General features: G+C 43.5%; 3 protein-coding genes across 3 annotated transcripts in view; all 3 read left to right on the top strand.

The window, feature by feature from the left end:
* The window catches only part of LOC140065232 (uncharacterized), a 37,229-nt gene extending 27,467 nt beyond the window's left edge, over positions 1-9,762 (top strand). The window contains exons 5-6 of the mRNA XM_072112833.1: positions 996-1,125; positions 1,455-9,762. Of these exons, the coding sequence (XP_071968934.1) occupies positions 996-1,125; positions 1,455-2,407 (1,083 nt within the window). The 3' untranslated portion in view covers positions 2,408-9,762. The remainder of the gene's footprint in view (positions 1-995; positions 1,126-1,454) is intronic.
* Positions 1-19,573, top strand: part of LOC140065435 (uncharacterized) — a 255,509-nt gene that overhangs the window by 154,406 nt on the left and 81,530 nt on the right. The window lies entirely within an intron of this gene.
* Positions 14,025-18,099, top strand: LOC140065231 (uncharacterized). Its single transcript, XM_072112832.1, has 6 exons — positions 14,025-14,156; positions 14,660-14,722; positions 15,609-15,689; positions 15,816-16,028; positions 16,638-16,767; positions 17,078-18,099. The coding sequence occupies exons 1-6, from the start codon at positions 14,106-14,108 to the stop codon at positions 17,860-17,862; spliced, it is 1,323 nt and encodes a 440-aa protein (XP_071968933.1). The 5' UTR covers positions 14,025-14,105; the 3' UTR covers positions 17,863-18,099.

Below are 19,573 nucleotides of genomic sequence, written 5' to 3'. Positions count from 1 at the left end.
CAGCTCACCCTAGAGATTCTCTTCTATATTACTGGAGAGGTGAGAGATTGTGATGAGGTCACATTACATCATTATCTATGGGAATAACAGATGATAGGACTGGAGAGGTGAGAGATTCTGGAAATGTATGGAGGGAGATTTATCAATGTGTCTCTCCATAACCAGGATTACACAGTAGTGAAGAAGACCTCTAGTGGGCGCTGTCAGGCCCCGGTGTATGAAGGACGGGGGAGAACCCTGAGCCCAATCCCGGCTCCTCCACCTCACCCCCTGATACATGATGACATCAATGAGCAGAAGATCCTAGAAGTCACCCACAAGATGATGGAGCTGCTGACTGGAGAGGTGACACTGCTGGGAATGCTGGGACATTATACAGTAACGCTATGAAGGGATCTGGGTGATGACGGGATCATTGTGTGTGTCAGGTTCCTATAAGGTGTCAGGATGTGGCTGTCTATTTCTCCATGGAGGAGTGGGAGTATTTAGAAGGACACAAAGATGTGTACAAGGACGTCATGATGGAGGACCACCAGCCCCTCACATCAGCAGGTAATAGACAGGACTAAATCCACACGTCCTTTCATTATCTGTATGGAAAGAAGGAATTCAGTCTCTGGATGTGTTTCCTACAGGTAGATCCAGTAAGAGAACATCACCGGAGAGATGTCCCAGTCCTCTTCTTCTACCACAGGATTGTTCAGAGGAGAAATATGTCCCACAGGATCATCAGGTAGATGGAGATGAGACTTCATGGGATATTTTCTGATCTGTGAAGGTTTATTATAACCATTAAAGCTTCTTTTTGTCTTAATATAAAAATCTCATATCCATGCTGTCCTTATTAGCCTGGCTCCATTTTGCTTTTTCTGGAAACATTGAACACAGTGCAGAACATTTTTAGCTTTGTTTCAGATAACTCCTGCTATTAAATCATTAAATCATATTTGGTTGTCATGATAATTATTAATTCTTCGGTGTCATTTCTCCTTTAGTTACGTCTTACAATATTTGTTTCTCAGTTTGTGTATCAGGATGAAGATGTGAAGAATATTCCTGCCCCAGAGACATATGTGAGGGGCGATGAGCGATGTAAGGAGGAGATTCCTACAGGTAACTGCCCAGGTGAGTAGTAACCACTAGATAAAGCAGAGACGAGTGATAACACAATACAGAACATAGAGACATAGACTAAGAAAAGCTGGAAGGTGGGAGCTATGAGGGTCAGGAATACTGCTCACCAGGACCTCGGAAGAGGAGACTGAGATGTTACATCAGTAATAATATAGAACCTTATGGTAAGCAGGAAAGTCACAGCCACCATGGGCAGACAAGAAATGCTGCATGTACCCGGATTGCTGATATCACACAAATGTCCTGTGATACATCTTCAGAGTTTTCTTACCACAACCAATGATATGGTTATATTTTATAATCTGTTTTATTTTTTGCAGACGACAACACCAGGAGCTCAGAGGAACATCTGATATCATCACATGTTACAGCAGGTGATGGTTGTATCACACCAGATACATCTGAAGACCATGACAATATTCCAGATGCATCCTCAGGCCTTCACACACAAGATCCGTCATCTGCTCCTATTAGATGGGTCCTTTCTACTGAAACAAAATCGAGTTTAGAAAGTGGGAATCTTTATAGTGTTAAAGCTCATCTTTTGAGAAATCAGACAGGAGAGAAGCCATTTCCTTGTTTAGAATGTGGAAAATGTTTTACAGCAAACAAAAGTCTTGTTAGACATCTAAGAACTCACACGGGGGAGAAGCAATTTATATGCTCAGAATGTGGAAAATGTTGTCTATCCAATGCAAATCTTGTTAGACATCAAATAACTCACACCGGGGAGAAGCCATTTTTATGCTCAGAATGTGGGAAATGTTTTAGCTATCGATCAGATCTTCTGAGACATCAAAGAATTCACACAGGGATAAATCCATTTTCATGTACAGAATGTGGGAAATGTTTTCTATCCAATGCAAGTCTTGTTAGACATCAAAGAACTCACACAGGGGAGAAGCCATTTTTATGCTCAGAATGTGGGAAATGTTTTAGCCATAGATCAGATCTTCTAAGACATCAAAGAATTCACACGGGGATAAATCCATTTTCATGTTCAGAATGTGGGAAATGTTTTTCTCAAAAACAACATCTTCTTCAACATCTAAAAATTCACACAGGGGAGAAACCATTTTCGTGTTTAGATTGTGGGAAATGCTTTGCTCGGAAATCATATCTTCTTCAACATCAAGAAGGTTACACAGGTGAGATGCGGTTTTCATGTTCAGAATGTGGGACATGTTTTTCTCGGAAATGTGATCTTGTTAAACATCAGAAAATATCACACGTCGGTAAAACCGAATTAAGTTATGCACGTGTTAAATGTTGAAGCCACAGATGACATCGTTTTACTGAATCAAAGGAGAATTATGATATAATACAAGAACTTTAGTTCTTTAGTTTAGTACTATGTCATACATAATTGTGAGAACCAAGAAAATGATACCAATCATAAAGGTTGTAATATATATATTTCTTATTGAGCCCATCTGTGAAGGATCCTCCTAACCATAAATTTGTCATGGGCCTTATAATATTATTTGTATCCTCCTCCTGCTGTTCACCTTGTGTGTGTTCACAAAAATTATAGATTTCCGCTATAACCTGTTCCAGTATTCGGGCCCCAGCCCTCCAAGTCCACTTTTTAAAAAGTGTCATGAAGGGGAGAATCACAATTCCTAGTAATTCAATGGAAGGTGATGGAGTGGCAGTACTGGTGCCATTTGATCTAAGTGGGCCCCCAGCACGTTAGCACACCAAACACAACTGCTTCCATCAGGAGATCTATTTATCTTCCCACCTTAGGGTCCTAGGTTAAAATGGAACCCAGGTTGGCGTTTCTACCACTCTTTAGAAACCTGGCTGAGGCATACGAAAAATATGTCTCGGAGAGCTCCTTAGAAGTAGAGCTGTGTGTCTTGTTAAAAAACGGTGTCTCAAGAGATTATAGTGTGAGAAATTCAACTCCAGAGCCTTTGACACAGGACCCTCCTGCTGAGACAATTCTGTCTATCCTGTACCTCAGCAAGAATGTAAAATATATACACCCCTCACTATAGAAGTGACACACTGTGCCCCACAAATAAAACTCCTGTAAATAAATGACAGTATGTACAGCACCCCACATTTATCACATATCCTGGATCCCCCAATTCGTTTACATAGAGCCATCTCTAATTATAGAGCTCCCCATAGGCTGGGCTAGCGTGATGATTTTTTTTTATGTGTTTTAAATCCAGTGAAAATGCATCAAGTGAAACACATGATTCTTCTGGCTCTTTTAGAATGATTTTAAAAGTTGATTTTAAAAGATCTTTAAAAGTATTCTATGGTAACAAATATAAGATTTGTACAGTCACAGTACCTGGATCTATGAGTAGAAAACGAACGATGTAGAGCAGCACTGTGTAAAAATTATGCGGGTGCAGACCTTTAAAAAGGTCTGACAAAAAACCTCATTCAGCTGTAGCAAATGACGAAGCAGCACTCCAAGATGAAGAAAAAGTAGACTTTTATTCCACCATCAAACAGCAACGTTTCACCTTTTCCATAAAGGCATTATCATGCAAGTGCCCCTGTTTTATCATGATGGATTTTGATGGTAGATTTCCTTTAAAGCTCAGGGACACTAGCTGTTCCCTCTCTCTACTAAGCCGGGGTTGCGGCGGTGGCATCTGAATCCTACTGTTGATCTCCCTGCTGTGACCGGGAGTTAAGTTGGTCCCACAAGATGGAGACCAGATGTGCTTGTAGAGACGGCTAACAGCGAGTCACAAATAATGTGATGTCAAAAGAAACGTCCTGCAAGTGAGGTCACGAATTGCAACTCAGCTTGTGCTACTTAGACCCTGTTGGTCTCTGTGAGTATTGATCTAATAGAAGTTCTTAGTACTTATAATGAGTCAACTATTAGAATAGTATCTCCTTCTCTAATTCTAGGAGGATCCTCAATGGACAAGGAGAAAGAGAAGCCGGTTAAGAAAGTTGCGAATGATGTTGCATGAGCAATAAGCTTCCTGAATCTTGCAAAAAGCAGTATGTAATGATTACTTATCTAAAATTCTTAAGGTGGAAATATCTTTAATGCTCAATAAGTTACATTCAACGATTAAGGATGAGGTGCAGTCTTCTATTGAAGGACTTTCAACCACCAAATAATTAGGTCTGGATCTGACCACAATTCTGAACACTATCCTGCTCTTGCAAAGATACCTTAGATGAGAACATCACCTCAGTGTCATCTGAGGAACAGGCTGCTACTAAAAACCTCTTCCTGTTTGAAAAGATGGGCTAAAGGTGGTCAGAGACACCCTGAATGAAGAAGACATTATAGAACCCATGTTGATACAAGACAAGTTTCTTGGTGGCTTAAAAAACTAGAGAATGTTTTTGGGGGCATATTAGAGACCTTGAACAAGGAAGAATTGATGCTCTGCAGGACAAACTAGATTCATTAGAGGATAAATGCGAAGATCAGGAAAATTGCAATAGGAGAGGTAATCTCCGTATACGGGGAATCCCACAAACAACAATAACCAACGTTCTCGAAGCTGCCATGAATATTTTCTCGATATTACCACAAGTCCCTCCAGCTCAACTCTGAAGGGATCATATACATAGAGCACTTCCCTGCCTAGAGACGTTGTGCTTAAAATGCATTATTCGGCCATGCGGGACTCTCTTCTGCATGCAGCATGCAATCTAGATCAGCTACCTGGGGTGCCTTCATCGGTTCAGCTATTTGCAGATCTAGCACCTTCCACACTAATGAACTGACGCTCCCTGCGTCCTCTCACCTCGGCCCTCCAGCGTACAGAGACCCGCTACAGGTGGGGCTATCCCTTCAATCTTCAGTTCTCACTGAGGAACTGCAACCATGTAATCCGTATGCTGAAACAAGGAATACATATCCTAAAAGTGGCAGAGACAGCAAGGAGAAGCTCCACCTAAGTACTCTTTGTGCTTTTCTTTTCAAGGACACACTCTTACATTTTTGATGCTCTGGTCACTCCGGGCCGAAATTGGGCTCTTCTTGCCCATCTGTTCCCAAGGCCAATAGATGAGATACTGGTGACCTTGCTGTCAGGAACAGGTGTAATGGACCCACTGGACCACCGCGAACGATGACGTAAGCAGACACCTGGGAGCGGTGTCTAAGTGGTACCCGGTTTTCACCAGAGCCTGACGCAAAGCGGGGTGGACTTGCTCCTGCGTTGTACCACGAGGTCACTCCACGCACACGACTTTGTCCATGGTGGCAGCCAAGGCATAGTACAGAGTCGTAAGGTGACGTGTGGAGGGAGTTTCATGGGGTTCAGAAAGGATACTCTTACTACTCTGCTGTCCATTACACGTGTTCAAGAATAGACGTATCAGGATCAGGGGTAGTGGACCCACTGAACCACCGCAAGCGATGACTCTGCAAACAGAGTCTAAATGGCACCAGATTTTCACTAGAACCCACCATAAAGCAGTGGACTTGGTGCGGCAAGATACCACCAGGTCGCTAAACATGTGGTGGTGGCCAAGGCGAGGTACACAATAGGACAGCAGAGACGGCGTCGTGATCAGGACAGATGATACCCCAGATGGTCAGGTCAGGCGGCACAGGATCAAAGTCGGGGACAAGTCAGAAGGTCAGGACAGGTGGCAGGAACGGAATCGAGGTCACAACTGATAATCAGAATAACTACGGGAATAATACTGAAATGCTTTCTCAGAGGCAAGAGTCACACAGATCTGGCAGGGGACACAGAAAGGGGCCAGCAATTTATAAGGGCAGGTGGCTGGCCAACGGCAATCATTGGCATTCTGGCCTTTTAAATGTTACAGAGCCGGCATGTGCGCCCAAGAAGGCCCCTCAGTCTACCCCTCTTCTTGGACTGAAGGAACCTCTATAGAAGACCATGGTCCAGGATGTTGTCCTCAGGCTCCCAAGACCTCTCCTCTGGCCCAAACCGCTTCCCTCTAACCGACTTCATATCCAGGACCTCTTTTACCTCAAAGACATCGGTGGAGTCTGCCTTAGGAGCAGGAGGTGGTACTTGCTGGGAGAAGCGATTGTGGATGACAGGTTTCAGAAGGGAGACGTGGAAGGAGTTCGAGATGTGCATGGTGGGAGGAAGATGAAGCTTATAGGCCACGGGGTTAATGCGCTTCAGCACCTCAAATGGACCCAGAAAAACGAGTACCAAGTTTGTAGCTGGAAATTTTTGACCGGACGTATCTGTAGGACAGCCACACTTTATCACCCAGAGAGAATATTGGAAGGGGTCTGCGTTTTTGTCGGCCTGGGTTTTGGTTTGAGCAGACGCTGGAAGTAGGGAAAAACAAGTCTGCTCCCAGATGGACTTAAGATCTTGAACCAACTCTTCCATGGCAAGAACATCAGAAGGCACAGAAAGAGGAAGGGGTGGGAGTGGATGTTGTGAATAAACAATGAAGAAGGAAGTGGAGCCGGTAGATTCAGAGTCCAAGTAATTGTTGGAAAATTCTGCCCAAGGCAACAGGGTGGACCAGTCTTCCTGACGGGCTGAGACAAAATGGCCTAGCCCAGAGTCTGATTTACTCTCTCAACCTGTCCATTAGACTGCGGATAATATGCAGAGTCCATGAAGCCAGAAGATGTGGAGGAAGAACAAGCTGGGAAGACGAGATATCAGTAGACCAGGCAGAGGAATGTAGTGGGACACCTTGGAGAACTGGTCTGTGACCACCCAGATGACGGTATTACCGGTAGACGGCGGAAGGTCCGTAACAAAGTCCACGGCTCCCTGAGTCCACGGGCAACTGGGGATAAACAATGGTAGGATCAGACCTGCTGGATTGAGACTTGTTACAGGCACAGGAAGAACAGGAACTCACAAAGGCTTGTACATCCTTAACGAGACCTGGCCATCAGTAGAAAAGAGATATGAGAGCAACAGATCTCTGCACCACAGGGTGCCCAGCCACACAAGACATAGGTCAGACATAGGTCTTGCCAGGAGGAATCTGCCGTAGATCCACAGGAGCGGCAACAAGCAGCCGTTCAGGAGGAATAACATGTCAAGGAGCTGGTTCTTCCCTAATTACATTGGAGGCACAGGAGAGGGCCTCGGCCTTGACATTCTTCTCTGCTGGACGGAAATGTATCAGGAAATTAAAACGGGTGAAGAAGAGGGACCAACGAGCTTGTTGTGGATTAAGACGCTGAGCGGTCTGGAAATATAGGAGATTCTTGTGATCTGTCTAGATACAGACTGGATGAAGATTTACTCCTTCCAGCAGATAACGCCACTCTTCCAAAGCAAGCTTTATGGCCAGAAGCTCCTGATCACCTATGAATGGCTCCAGCACTAGAACGGCTCAAGCACCAACAAAGGAGACGTCAACCTCTAGCAGGAGCATTTTCTCAGTATCAGGCAAGGTGAGAACGGGAGCAGAGGCAATGGCAAATTTCAGCTTGGAGAAAGCTTCTTCAGCCACCGGAGGCCACAGTTTAGGATTGGCATTTCTCTTGGTCAGCATAACAATGGGAAATATGAGGGATGAAAAATGTGGTATAAACTGCTGGTAGTCGCTAGCGAAGCCCAGGAATCCCTGGATAGCTCGAAGTCCTACTGGACAAGTCCAATGAAGTACCGCAGACAACTTTGTGGGATACATCTGTAGACCCTTGTCAGAGATGACATACCCGAGGAATGGAAGACTCTTTTGGGGGAACTGGCACTTCTCGAGCTTGGCATATAGGCGATTGGCCCCTAGGCGCCTGAGAACTTGTCATACTTGGGCCTGATGGGACTTAAGGTACATAGAGAACACCAGGATATCGTCAAGGTAGACCACAACACAGCTATAAAGCAAGTCTCTGAAAATGTAATTGAAATACAGCATGGCCAGATACTTGATTGCCCATCACGAGTATTGAAGGTGGTCTTCCATTCATCACCTTCACGGATGCGGATGAGATTATATGCCCCCCGTAGGTCCGATTTGGTGAAGCAATAGGTGGGAGCAGTTCTTAACCGTAATCTTATAAAGACCCCGATCGTCAATGCATGGACGGAGTGAACCATCATTCTTGGTCACGAAGAAGAACCCAGCACGGGCAGGGGAAGAGGACTTGCGAATGAACCCCTTCTGCAGATTCTCCTTCACATAAACCGACATAGCCGCAGTTGCAGGTCCTGAGAGTGGATACAGCCGACCCCGTGGAGGTGCGGTGACAGAGTCTCCGCTTGCTTCTCCAAGAAGACGTCAGCAAAGTCAAAGTAAAAAGTTACCAACCAGATGCTTGGAGGATTCTGGAGAAGTTGTGGTGGATACAGGATGGGGTACTACCAAACAGCGTGACTAGCATTCCGGTGCCCAATGAAGAACCTCGCCCGTCTGCCAATTGAGCACGGGTGTGTGATGCTGCAACCACGGCAGACCCAGAAGGATAGAAGACATGGATTGGGGTAGCATATAAAATGGCAGTCTCTCTTTGTGCAATGCCCCGACTTTCAGACATAGAGGTTCAGAGCGGTACTGGACGGAGCACGTAGGATCTGCACACTGACAGAGGAGATGACCAGAGGCTTTTCAAGATGAACCACAAGAATATGATGCTGGAGACCAGGGCAGATCCACAAAGTTTCCTGCAGAGCCGGAATCCAGGAAGGTTGAAGACTGAAACTGGCCACCTGTTCCTGAGTAGCACAGTGATATTCAGACATGGAGAAGCTTTGTTCTTCCCTAGGGACGTTCCTCCGAGAAACCCTAGGTCAGTGATGGCGAACCTTTAAGAGACTGAGTGCCAAAACTGAAAACCAAAGCTGACATTTCTATTGCAAGGTGCCAACACGGCAATTTAGCCCAGTAGTGCCACAATACCACTATACAAGAGACAAATAATACTGCCACATCATGACTTCACCATTACAGCCACATAAATGGCATAATTCTGGTAATAAAGACCACTATAGAAAGGCCAACATTACCAATAATAACACTATACTAGAAGGAAATATATTGATGAATACTGCATTACCGATTAATGTTACCCCCATACAGTGACAGCAGTTCTAAGTAGAGGAACGGACTGGGGGACTATAAGATGGCATGCTTATGGACCAAATATTGCCATCTTAACCCCTTTTTTTTAGTTTTTCCATTTCCATTTTCGCTCCCCACCACCAAAAATCTAACCTTTATTTTTCCATGTAAAGAGCTGTGGGAGGGTCTGTTTTCTGCATAATGCAGTGAAATTGGTGAAAAAATGCTTTTGTGCCATTTTCTTGTGGGCCGGGATTTTTACAGTTTTCACTGTGCACCCCAAATGACATGTCTACATTATTCTTTGGGTCAGTATGATCACGGTGAAACTAAATTTATATAGGTTTTATAATTTCATACATTTACAATAATTAAACCACCTGTACAAAAAAATGTAATTTTGCCATTTCTGGCGCTGATATTTTTGGGGCTAACTTTTTCATACTTCAGTGTACGTAGCTGTGCGTGGTGTAATTTTTTCCGAGATGACCTGATATTTTCAGGACCGTACAGACTTTTGATCAGTTTTTATTAGATGTTGCAAAATGGCTAAAAAGTGGCATTTCGATCTTTTGGCGCTATTTTCTGTTATGGGGTTAAACGCCTAACTCATGTGTGGTAAATACAAAGACTGGGCATAGTGAAGGTATGGGGAATCCAATTTGGCTGGGGGTCTATAGGGCAAAGTGGTGGCGGTGGTGGTGGGGGGGGGGTCGAAAGGTGTGGGAACAGGTGGATTTGGGATCAGGCGTATGACAGCTGTCTGTGGCCACATATACACTCACCGGCCACTTTATTAGGTACACCTGTCCAACTGCTCGTTAACACTTAATTTCTAATCAGCCAATCAGATGGCGGCAACTCAGTGCATTTAGGCATGTAGACATGGTCAAGACAATCTCCTGCAGTTCAAACCGAGCATCAGTATGGGGAAGAAAGGTGATTTGAACGTGGCATGGTTGTTGGTGCCAGAAGGGCTGGTCTGAGTATTTCAGAAACTGCTGATCTACTGGGATTTTCTCGCACAACCATCTCTAGGATTTACTGAGAATGGTCCGGAAAAGAAAAAACATCCAGTGAGCGGCAGTTCTGTGGGCGGAAATGCCTTGTTGATGCCAGAGGTCAGAGGAGAATGGGCTGACTGGTTCGAGCTGAAAGGCAACAGTGACTCAAATCGCCACCCGTTACAACCAAGGTAGGCAGAAGAGCATCTCTGAACGCACAGTACGTCAAACTTTGAGGCAGATGGGCTACAGCAGCAGAAGACCACACCGGGTGCCACTCCTTTCAGCTAAGAACAGGAAACTGAGGCTACAATTTGCACAAGCTTATCGAAATTGGACAGTAGAAGATTGGAAAAACGTTGCCTGGTCTGATGAGTCTCGATTTCTGCTGCGACATTCGGATGGTAGGGTTCAGGCTGGTGGTGGTGGTGTCATGGTGTGGGGAATATTTTCTTGGCACTCTTTGGGCCCCTTGGTACCAATTGAGCATCGTTGCAACGCCACAGCCTACCTGAGTATTGTTGCTGACCGTGTCCATCCCTTTATGACCACAATGTACCCAACATCTGATGGCTACTTTCAGCAGGATAATGCGCCATGTCATAAAGCTGGAAACATCTCAGACTGGTTTCTTGAACATGACAATGAGTTAACTGTACTCAAATGGCCCCCACAGTCACCCGATCTCAATCCAATAGAGCATCTTTGGGATGTGGTGGAACGGGAGATTCGCATCATGGATGTGCAGCCGACAAATCTGCGGCAACTGTGTGATGCCATCATGTCAATATGGACCAAATCTCTTAGGAATGCTTCCAGCACCTTGTTGAATCTATGCCACGAAGAATTGAGGCAGTTCTGAAGGCAAAAGGGGGTCCAACCCGTTACTAACATGGTGTACCTAATAAAGTGGCTGGTGGGTGTAGATGCCCATTGTGGATAAAATGATAGAAGATGCTCTCCCTCTCTACTTATGAGTCACTGTTTTTTGTTTTGACATGATAGATTTTAAAACAGAAAGCCCCTATGTCCTTTATTAAAGGACCAGCGCCCTTTTCCTTGTTTTTCCTAGTTCATGAATTGGTCCTGTGAATCCTTGGGGTTTCGAAAGAAAAGATTTATTTTTTCTGGAAATCTATTTTGTTGTCTACTGCTTTCTCTAGAAGATAATTAATTTGATAAGACACCTTCTTTTGCTGCTAATGTTTTCAGCAGAAACATCTGCTAAGAATCCAGTTGCTGAAGGAAGTAGAAGAATAGTTTGTAATAACATTATTATTTCCTGAGTAGACGGTCTGGCTTTCTGTCCACAGGATCTCTATGCGCATCCTCAAAGGGGAGGTCTGTCTCTAACTATTTGTTTTATCCAATGTTTCTGTTTCTTTTTCATCAAAGAGAAGGCGGTTTTTGAAATCTTTGGTGATATTAGCACTATTTTCAGGGAATCTCCACTCATCTAGTATTATGTCCTTCAATGTTTGGTTAATTGGAAAGAATCTCTTCCTTTAAGTGCTAAGGCCCCAGAATAGTTTATCATGAATAGATTTTGGTTTGACAATATCTTCTATATTTAAGATTTTTCTCGCTGCTTTTGACAGGTTGTCTAACTCAGAAATATTTTTTAGTGCAACACTTTTTAGGCACAGAAAAATCACCATCGAGCGAGTCCTTCCAGGAACATGAAGGAGTTGCTGATTCTCTGTCTGTCTCTGAACTAGGATCCGACAACCTAGGTTTTTTCGGTTCAGGGTCTCTTAGTTAGGAAAACATCATTAAGGATGACTGTCACTCTTCCCTTATGAAAATCCTTACATTATTAAGTAAATAGTTTTTCTCCTTTTGTAAAGCTGTAGTTAGTCATTCTGCACACAAAGTTCATACATATTACCTCTTTTAGATTTTGATGTGGCTTTCTCCTTAGTCTTTTCTTTTTCTTTACTCTCCTTCTCTTTACAATCTTTGCTGTCTTTCTTTTTCCTTATGTTTGAATCTCCCTTCCCAAGACTAGGAGAAAACCCCCATCACACTCAATATACATTTGTGTATTTTAAAATGAAAAGCCCTCCATGGCGGCAGCACACTCATTGGCATCCCGATAATGGTGGAAGAACTCAAGTTGTCCATCTTAAGCACAGGACACATAGCTTTAAACCAGCCAGTAGGAACATTAGTGGCAGGGCAGTGAACACAGCCAGAAGATTTCAACTTACCACCTCTTTGCCAGCCATGCTGGTGACACGCCAAGGGAACACTTCCTGGATGCGGCTTTACTGCGCATGCGTGGACCGTGCAGCGCTATATCGCCATCACAATGTATTGCGGAATCTGGATGCTGGCTCTCAGGTAACTCTGTTTAGCAGCTCCAAGTGAGGATGCTTAGTCCCTGCCAGAAAACTTGCTAGACTTTTCCCCAGCATTGTTTAGAAGCCGCAGGAGGGGGAAAGTAAGTTAGAGTCAAGGTCCCCGATCATGAGATTCTAGCTCTGCTTGGGGGGTTTATCCAAAATACGTCAACCTGCAGGTGCCGTCATGGGCGACGTAATGTAAAATATAGATAAATAGGTTTTCAACCAGTTCGCGTTCTGCGTCTGATATATCGGACAATGCATTCTGTTAGATCCTGCCTACGGCCAATGGCTGGTTCTTTTCCATCTAAAGGCAGGATCTAACAGAATGGATTAATGCCGACAGCATAAAACATGTTTGGGAGTGACTATCAACCTTGAAACGCTAAGGGTCTTCCATTTCGCCACAAGGTGGAGTGACATTCTTGGTTCTCAGTTGGAAAGTGCTGCTTTTCTTTTCTTTTGCCTGAGACTTAGTAGTCTTTACTGTGAAAAGGGAGTTGAGAATTGGTTGTGGACTTGATTATGTCTTCATATAGAATAACCTTTTCGTGGAGATTGTCATACTGTAAATCTTTCAATGATGATGAGGCTCTGAGAGCAGCCAACAGGGACTCCACTGCCAACGCAAACAAAAGTGGCGACAGCGAACAGCCCTGACCTATCCCCTGATATAATGAAAAAGAGAAGGAAATAATTGTATTTCCTTGTAACTTAGCTAAGAATTGTGACCGCAGCACAGTCATAAGAAAAAAAGGCCATTCCACACTGTCGAATGCCTTGGCTGCGTCAAAAGACCTGACCATGGCATTCTTTGATACCTGTATATTCAAGAAGAGATGGAGTTTATTAACAGCCGTGGACATGTTGGGCATAAACCCTGCCTGGTTAGGGTGTACTAATGTAAAAATACAGGTTACAAGTCTATTTGCTAACATTTTAGCAAGAACCTAAACATTAGCAAGAAAGGAAACCCCACAAGTCCCAAGATGGACCGCAGTTTATTTACTGTATGGCAGGGTTTGTGGGCCGTTACTCTACTGCATGTACCTTGCAGTCCATGGAAACTATTTGGCCGAGGTATTCTATGCTTTTTCAGAACAGATGACATCCATGGGGCCTTATCTGTAAACCATGGTCCTCCTGCCTAGCTAACAAAGGTCAAGCTGTTCCAGGTGTTCTATGAATGAGGATGAGAATATGATGATACCATCAAGCTAAGTAAGCAGACACTCATAGTTTAAAGGAAATCTACCACTGGATCCCGGCCGAATGACCTCCTCCCACCACCCTCTGGGCTCTGTACCACTGACCTCAGGATATATTTTGTTTAGGGACAAAAAAACTATAGTATCACCCTGGCGATGGCCCCGCCCCCAGCAACACTTCCTGGAGCCTGACTCCTCCCACACATGTGACTAATCACATGACTATGACATCATCACAGGTCCTATAGCTTCTCCAGCAGCCTAAAGCCTGACTCTCCCACACATGGGCTGATCACATGACTATGACATCATCACAGGTCCTGTCACATATATCTGGAGCATAGATCTGCGGGTGGAGGTAGGTGTGTAATCACCGGGGACATTTATCAGTGACCCCTCACTCCCATCTCCCCCAACAACGTTATCATCCCCCCCCATCCACAGGAACAATAATGTATTTTCCTTCATGTAAAGACCCCGTGCTGCATCCTGATCCTCTAATTGTAAGCTGATCCTGTATATTACATGCATCACATTTCCTCATCCACAGGCAGAATAAATAATTCCATGTCCCTTCCCTGACCCCTGCTCCCACAATCTCTATTCTACTCGTTTTGGTCAAGAATTTGATTTTAAAGATTAGATTTTGTATTGATGACAAGGGTTGTACCGATAGCAGAATTCTGAGTGTGATACGATTCCCAGAAAAGTATCACGGTACTCGATACTAATACTTTTTTTTTCTTTTCTTGAAAGTATAATATTATCTGTATGTTTAGGGTGCGGTCACATGAGAAATACAATGCAAATGTCTGTGGGCGGGGCTCTGCCTGATTGCATTTACATTTCCAATGAAACATGTGTGATCAGTAATGGTCACCAGTGATTGGCCAGGAGATCTTGAGTGTTTTATGACAGTGCAGTATATGTGTTGTACAGGTTGTCCTTGTTATGTGCGGACATTGAGAAAATAATTGCAGCATGTGTTATTATGTCTCACATGCAGACCACGTGCATCCATAGAAGTAAATGGATCTGGAAAACAATGGACGTCACATGCAACACATCCGTATGCAGACTGTTTTTACTCAAATGTTGCGAGGCAACCAACTGGGCAGGGCACGTGAAAAAAAAACCCGATACAATATGGATTGAACACCGACATCACATCCACATTTTTTTGCAGATGAGCAGCGGATATGCCCTTCTGAATGATCTTTTTTTTTTGTCTTATAAATTTTTATTAATTTAACTGCATTATATGCTTTAACATTTTATATTAAAATACATTGTGATGATATAAAGAGAGATCTCTGAGAAGATGCGTCTCTATATACCAGTGCATAAGTGCATAAGTGCATCTTAGTTGCATAAATTCCTCCAATTGGAGTTTAATTAAATAATATAGAGACCTTATGTCAGGGGAAGCCCTGGGAGATGTAGAGACCATATATGGACAGATGATTTCCCTGATGACGTGGTCCCTGTTCTGCCACTAACCGACACATCTGTTAAAAGGATTCACTTCCCGATGTCTTCTCTGGGGAGTCCCCTGCAGACAGATACTAGGACAGTGGTGGCGAACCTATGGCACGGGTGACAGAGGTGGCACTCCGAGCTCTTTTTTTTGGCACCCGGGCCATCGCCCCAGAACGCCAGACAGGACTCAAAGAATTTTCCTTTCAGTGATATTTTAAAGTGATACTTACTCGGCTACTTGGGACTGTAGGAAGAGGGAGAATGTGTAGACAGGGCCGAATTATCTTTGGAGGACTTCCTGCTGGATTCTTTCCTTCTTTCTACTGTATTGGTGTCCTCAGGAGGCCAGTATGATTGGACGTTGTTGCAGAACAGAGAGAAATAAGTTACTGCATTCATTTTCAGTGTTTTCTTATGTTGATTTCAGTAATTGTATTTTATATGTTTTGACTTTGTCTCATCTACTTTTCTCTCAGGTTAAGAAGATGGACAGAGATCGGAGGGTGGAGAGAATATTCCAGCTCACCCTAGAGATTCTCTTCTATATTACTGGAGAGGTTAGAGATTGTGATGATGTCACATTACATCATTATCTATGGGAATAACAGATGATAGGACTGGAGAGGTGAGAGATTCTGGAAATGTATGGAGGGAGATTTATCAATGTGTCTCTCCATAACCAGGATTACGCAATAGTGAAGAGGACCTCTAGTGGGCGCTGTCAGGCCCCTGTGTATGAAGGACGGGGGAGAACCCTGAGCCCAATCCCGGCTCCTCCACCTCACCCCCTGATACATGATGACATCAATGAGCAGAAGATCCTAGAAGTCACCCACAAGATGATGGAGCTGCTGACTGGAGAGGTGACACTGCTGGGAATGCTGGGACATTATACAGTAACGCTATGAAGGGATCTGGGTGATGACGGGATCATTGTGTGTGTCAGGTTCCTATAAGGTGTCAGGATGTGGCTGTCTATTTCTCCATGGAGGAGTGGGAGTATTTAGAAGGACACAAAGATGTGTACAAGGACGTTATGATGGAGGACCACCAGCCCCTCACATCAGCAGGTAATAGACAGGACTAAATCCACTCGTCCTTTCATTATCTGTATGGAAAGAAGGAATTCAGTCTCTGGATGTGTTTCCTACAGGTAGATCCAGTAAGAGAACATCACCGGAGAGATGTCCCAGTCCTCTTCTTCTACCACAGGATTGTTCAGAGGAGAAATATGTCCCACAGGATCATCAGGTAGATGGAGATAAGACTTCATGGGATATTTTCTGATCTGTGAAGGTTTATTATAACCATTAAAGCTTCTTTTTGTCTTAATATAAAAATCTCATATCCATGCAGTCTTTATTAGCCTGGCTCCATTTTGCTTTTTCTGGAAACATTGAACACAGTGCAGAACATTTTTAGCTTTGTTTCACATAACTCCTGCTATTAAATCATATTTGGTTGTCATGATAATTATTAATTCTTCAGTGTCATTTCTCCTTTAGTTACTTTTTACAATATTTGCTTCTCAGTTCTTGTATCAGGATGAAGATGTGAAGAATATTACTGCCCCAGAGACATATGTGAGGGGCGATGAGCGATGTAAGGAGGAGATTCCTACAGGTAACTGCCCAGGTGAGTAGTAACCACTAGATAAAGCAGAGACGAGCGAGAGACATAGATTAAGAAAAGCTGGAAGGTGGGAGCTATGAGGGTCAGGAATACTGCTCACCAGGGCCTCGGAGGAGGAGACTGAGATGTTACATCAGTAATAATACAGAACCTTATGGTAAGCAGGAAAGTCATAGCCACCATGGGCAGACAAGAAATGCTGCATGTACCCGGATTGCTGATATCACACAAATGTCCTGTCATACAGCTTCAGAGTTTTCTTACCACAACCAATGTTAAGATTATGTTTCATAATCTGTTTTATTCTTTGTAGACGACAATACCGGGAGCTCAGAGGAACATCTGATATCATCACATGTTACAGCAGGTGATGGTTGTATCACACCAGATACATCTGAAGATCATGACAATATCCCGGATGCATCCTCAGGCCTTCACACACAAGATCCGTCATCTGCTCCTATTAGATGGGTCCTTTCTACTGAAACAAAATCGAGTTTAGAAAGTCGGAATCTTTATAGTGTTCAAGCTGATCTTTTGAGAAATCAGACAGGAGAGAAACCATTTCCTTGTTTAGAATGTGGAAAATGTTTTACAGCCAACAGAAATCTTGTTAGACATCTAAGAACTCACACGGGGGAGAAGCAATTTATATGCTCTGAATGTGGAAAATGTTTTCTATCCAATGCAAATCTTGTTAGACATCAAAGAACTCACACAGGGGAGAAGCCATTTTTATGCTCAGAATGTGGGAAATGTTTTAGCTACAGATCAGATCTTGTGAGACATCAAAGAATTCACACGGGGATAAATCCATTTTCATGTACAGAATGTGGGAAATCTTTTTCTCAAAAACAACATCTTCTTCAACATCAAAAAATTCACACAGGGGAGAAACCATTTTCGTGTTTAGATTGTGGGAAATGCTTTACTCGGAAATCACATCTTCTTCAACATCAAGAAAGTTACACAGATGAGATGCGGTTTTCATGTTCAGAATGTGGGACATGTTTTTCTCGGAAATGTGATCTTGTTAAACATCAGAAAATATCACACATCGGTAAAACCGAATTAAGTTATGAATGTGTAAAATGTTGAAGCCACAGATGACATTGTTTTACTGAATCAAAGGACAAACCAAGGAGAATTATGATGTAATACAAGAAAAGTGTACAGAACTTTAGTTCTTTATTTTATTACTATGTCATACATTTGTAATAAATGTGAGAACTGAGAAAATTATAACAAAAATTATACCAAACATAAAGGTATTTCTTATTGAGCCCAACTGTGAAGCAACTTCCTAACCATAAATTTGGCATGAGCCTCATAATATTATTTGTATCTTCCTCCTGCTGTTCACCTTGTGATATGTGCACAAAAATTATAGATATAGATTTCCGCTATAACCTGTTCCAGTATTCGGGGGCCCAGCCTTCTATGCTCCATCCTTCCAAGCCCACTTTTTAAAAAGTGTCATGAAGGGGAGAATCGCAATTCCTAGTAATTCAATGGAAGGTCAAAGAGTGGCAGTACTGGAGCTATTTGATCTAGTTTGGTCCCCAGCACGTTAGCACACCAAACACAACTGCTTCCATCAGGAGATCTATTTATCCTCCCACCTTAGGGTCCTAAGTTAAATTGGAACCCAGGTTGGCGTTTCTACCACTCCTTTAGAAACCTGGCTGAGGCATACGAAAAATATGTATCGGAAAGCTCCTTAGAAGTAGAGCTGTGTGTCTTGTAAAAACCGGTGTCTCAAGAGATTATAGTGAGGGTGAGAAATTCAACTCCAGAGCCTTTGACACATGACCCTCTTGCTGAGACAATTCTGTCTATCCTGTACCTCAGCAAGTAAAATATATACACTACAGAAGTGACACACTGTGCCCCACAAATAAAACTCCTGTGAATAAATTACAGTATGTACAGCACCCTACATTTATCACATATCCTGGACCCCCTGATTTGTTTACAAAGAGTCATCCCTAATTGATATAGAGCTCCCCTTAGGCTGGGCTAACGTGATGTTTTTTTATTGATATGTTTTAAATCCGGTGAAAATGCATCAAGTGAAACACATTATCCTTCTGGTTCATTAGAATGATTTTAAAAGTTGATTTTAGAAGGAAGGATTCCACGGTAACAAATATAAGAAAATTTGTACAGTCACAGTACCTGGATCTATGAGTAAGTGCCCCTGGTTTATCATGATGGATTTTGATGGTAGATTTCTACTAGCTGTTCCCTCTCTCTACCAAGCTGGGGTTGTGGCGGTGGCATCTGAATCCTACTGTTGACATCCCTGCTGCGACCGGGAGTTAAGTTGGTCCCACAAGATGGAGACCAGATGTGCTTGTTGAGACAGCTAAGAGTGAGTCACAAATAATGTGATGTCACAAGACACTTCCTGGAAGTGAGGTCACCAATTGCATTTTAAAATGCAGGTTAGTCACTATGATCTGAGGTCTCTGACTATTTTGGAATAAGGTACTAGTTATCCATTTATGCTGTCTGCAAAGCGTGTTGGACTTGCTGCAGCGCTGTACCACCAGGTCACTCCACAGACGTGACTTTGTCCGTGGTGGTGGCGGCCAAGGTGTAGTACAGAGTCTTAAGGCAAAAGCGTGGTTGGGGACAGGCAGGAGGTCGAGACAGGTCGAGAATGAACCGCCGGAGCCAGCGCTGGATCGAGGCAAAGTGAAACAGACAGCAGAGCAGAGAGGGGCACGGTGCCATACCAGGATTTAAGTTTAGTCTGGGTCACAGGGTGAACACCTGTGACAGTTGTTTAAATTTTACATACAAC

The sequence above is a fragment of the Engystomops pustulosus genome, chromosome 6, assembly GCF_040894005.1.
Source record: "Engystomops pustulosus chromosome 6, aEngPut4.maternal, whole genome shotgun sequence".
Lineage (NCBI taxonomy): Eukaryota > Metazoa > Chordata > Amphibia > Anura > Leptodactylidae > Engystomops > Engystomops pustulosus.
The sequence above is the reverse complement of the archived record's forward strand: the minus strand, read 5'-3'. Positions and strand labels throughout refer to the sequence as shown.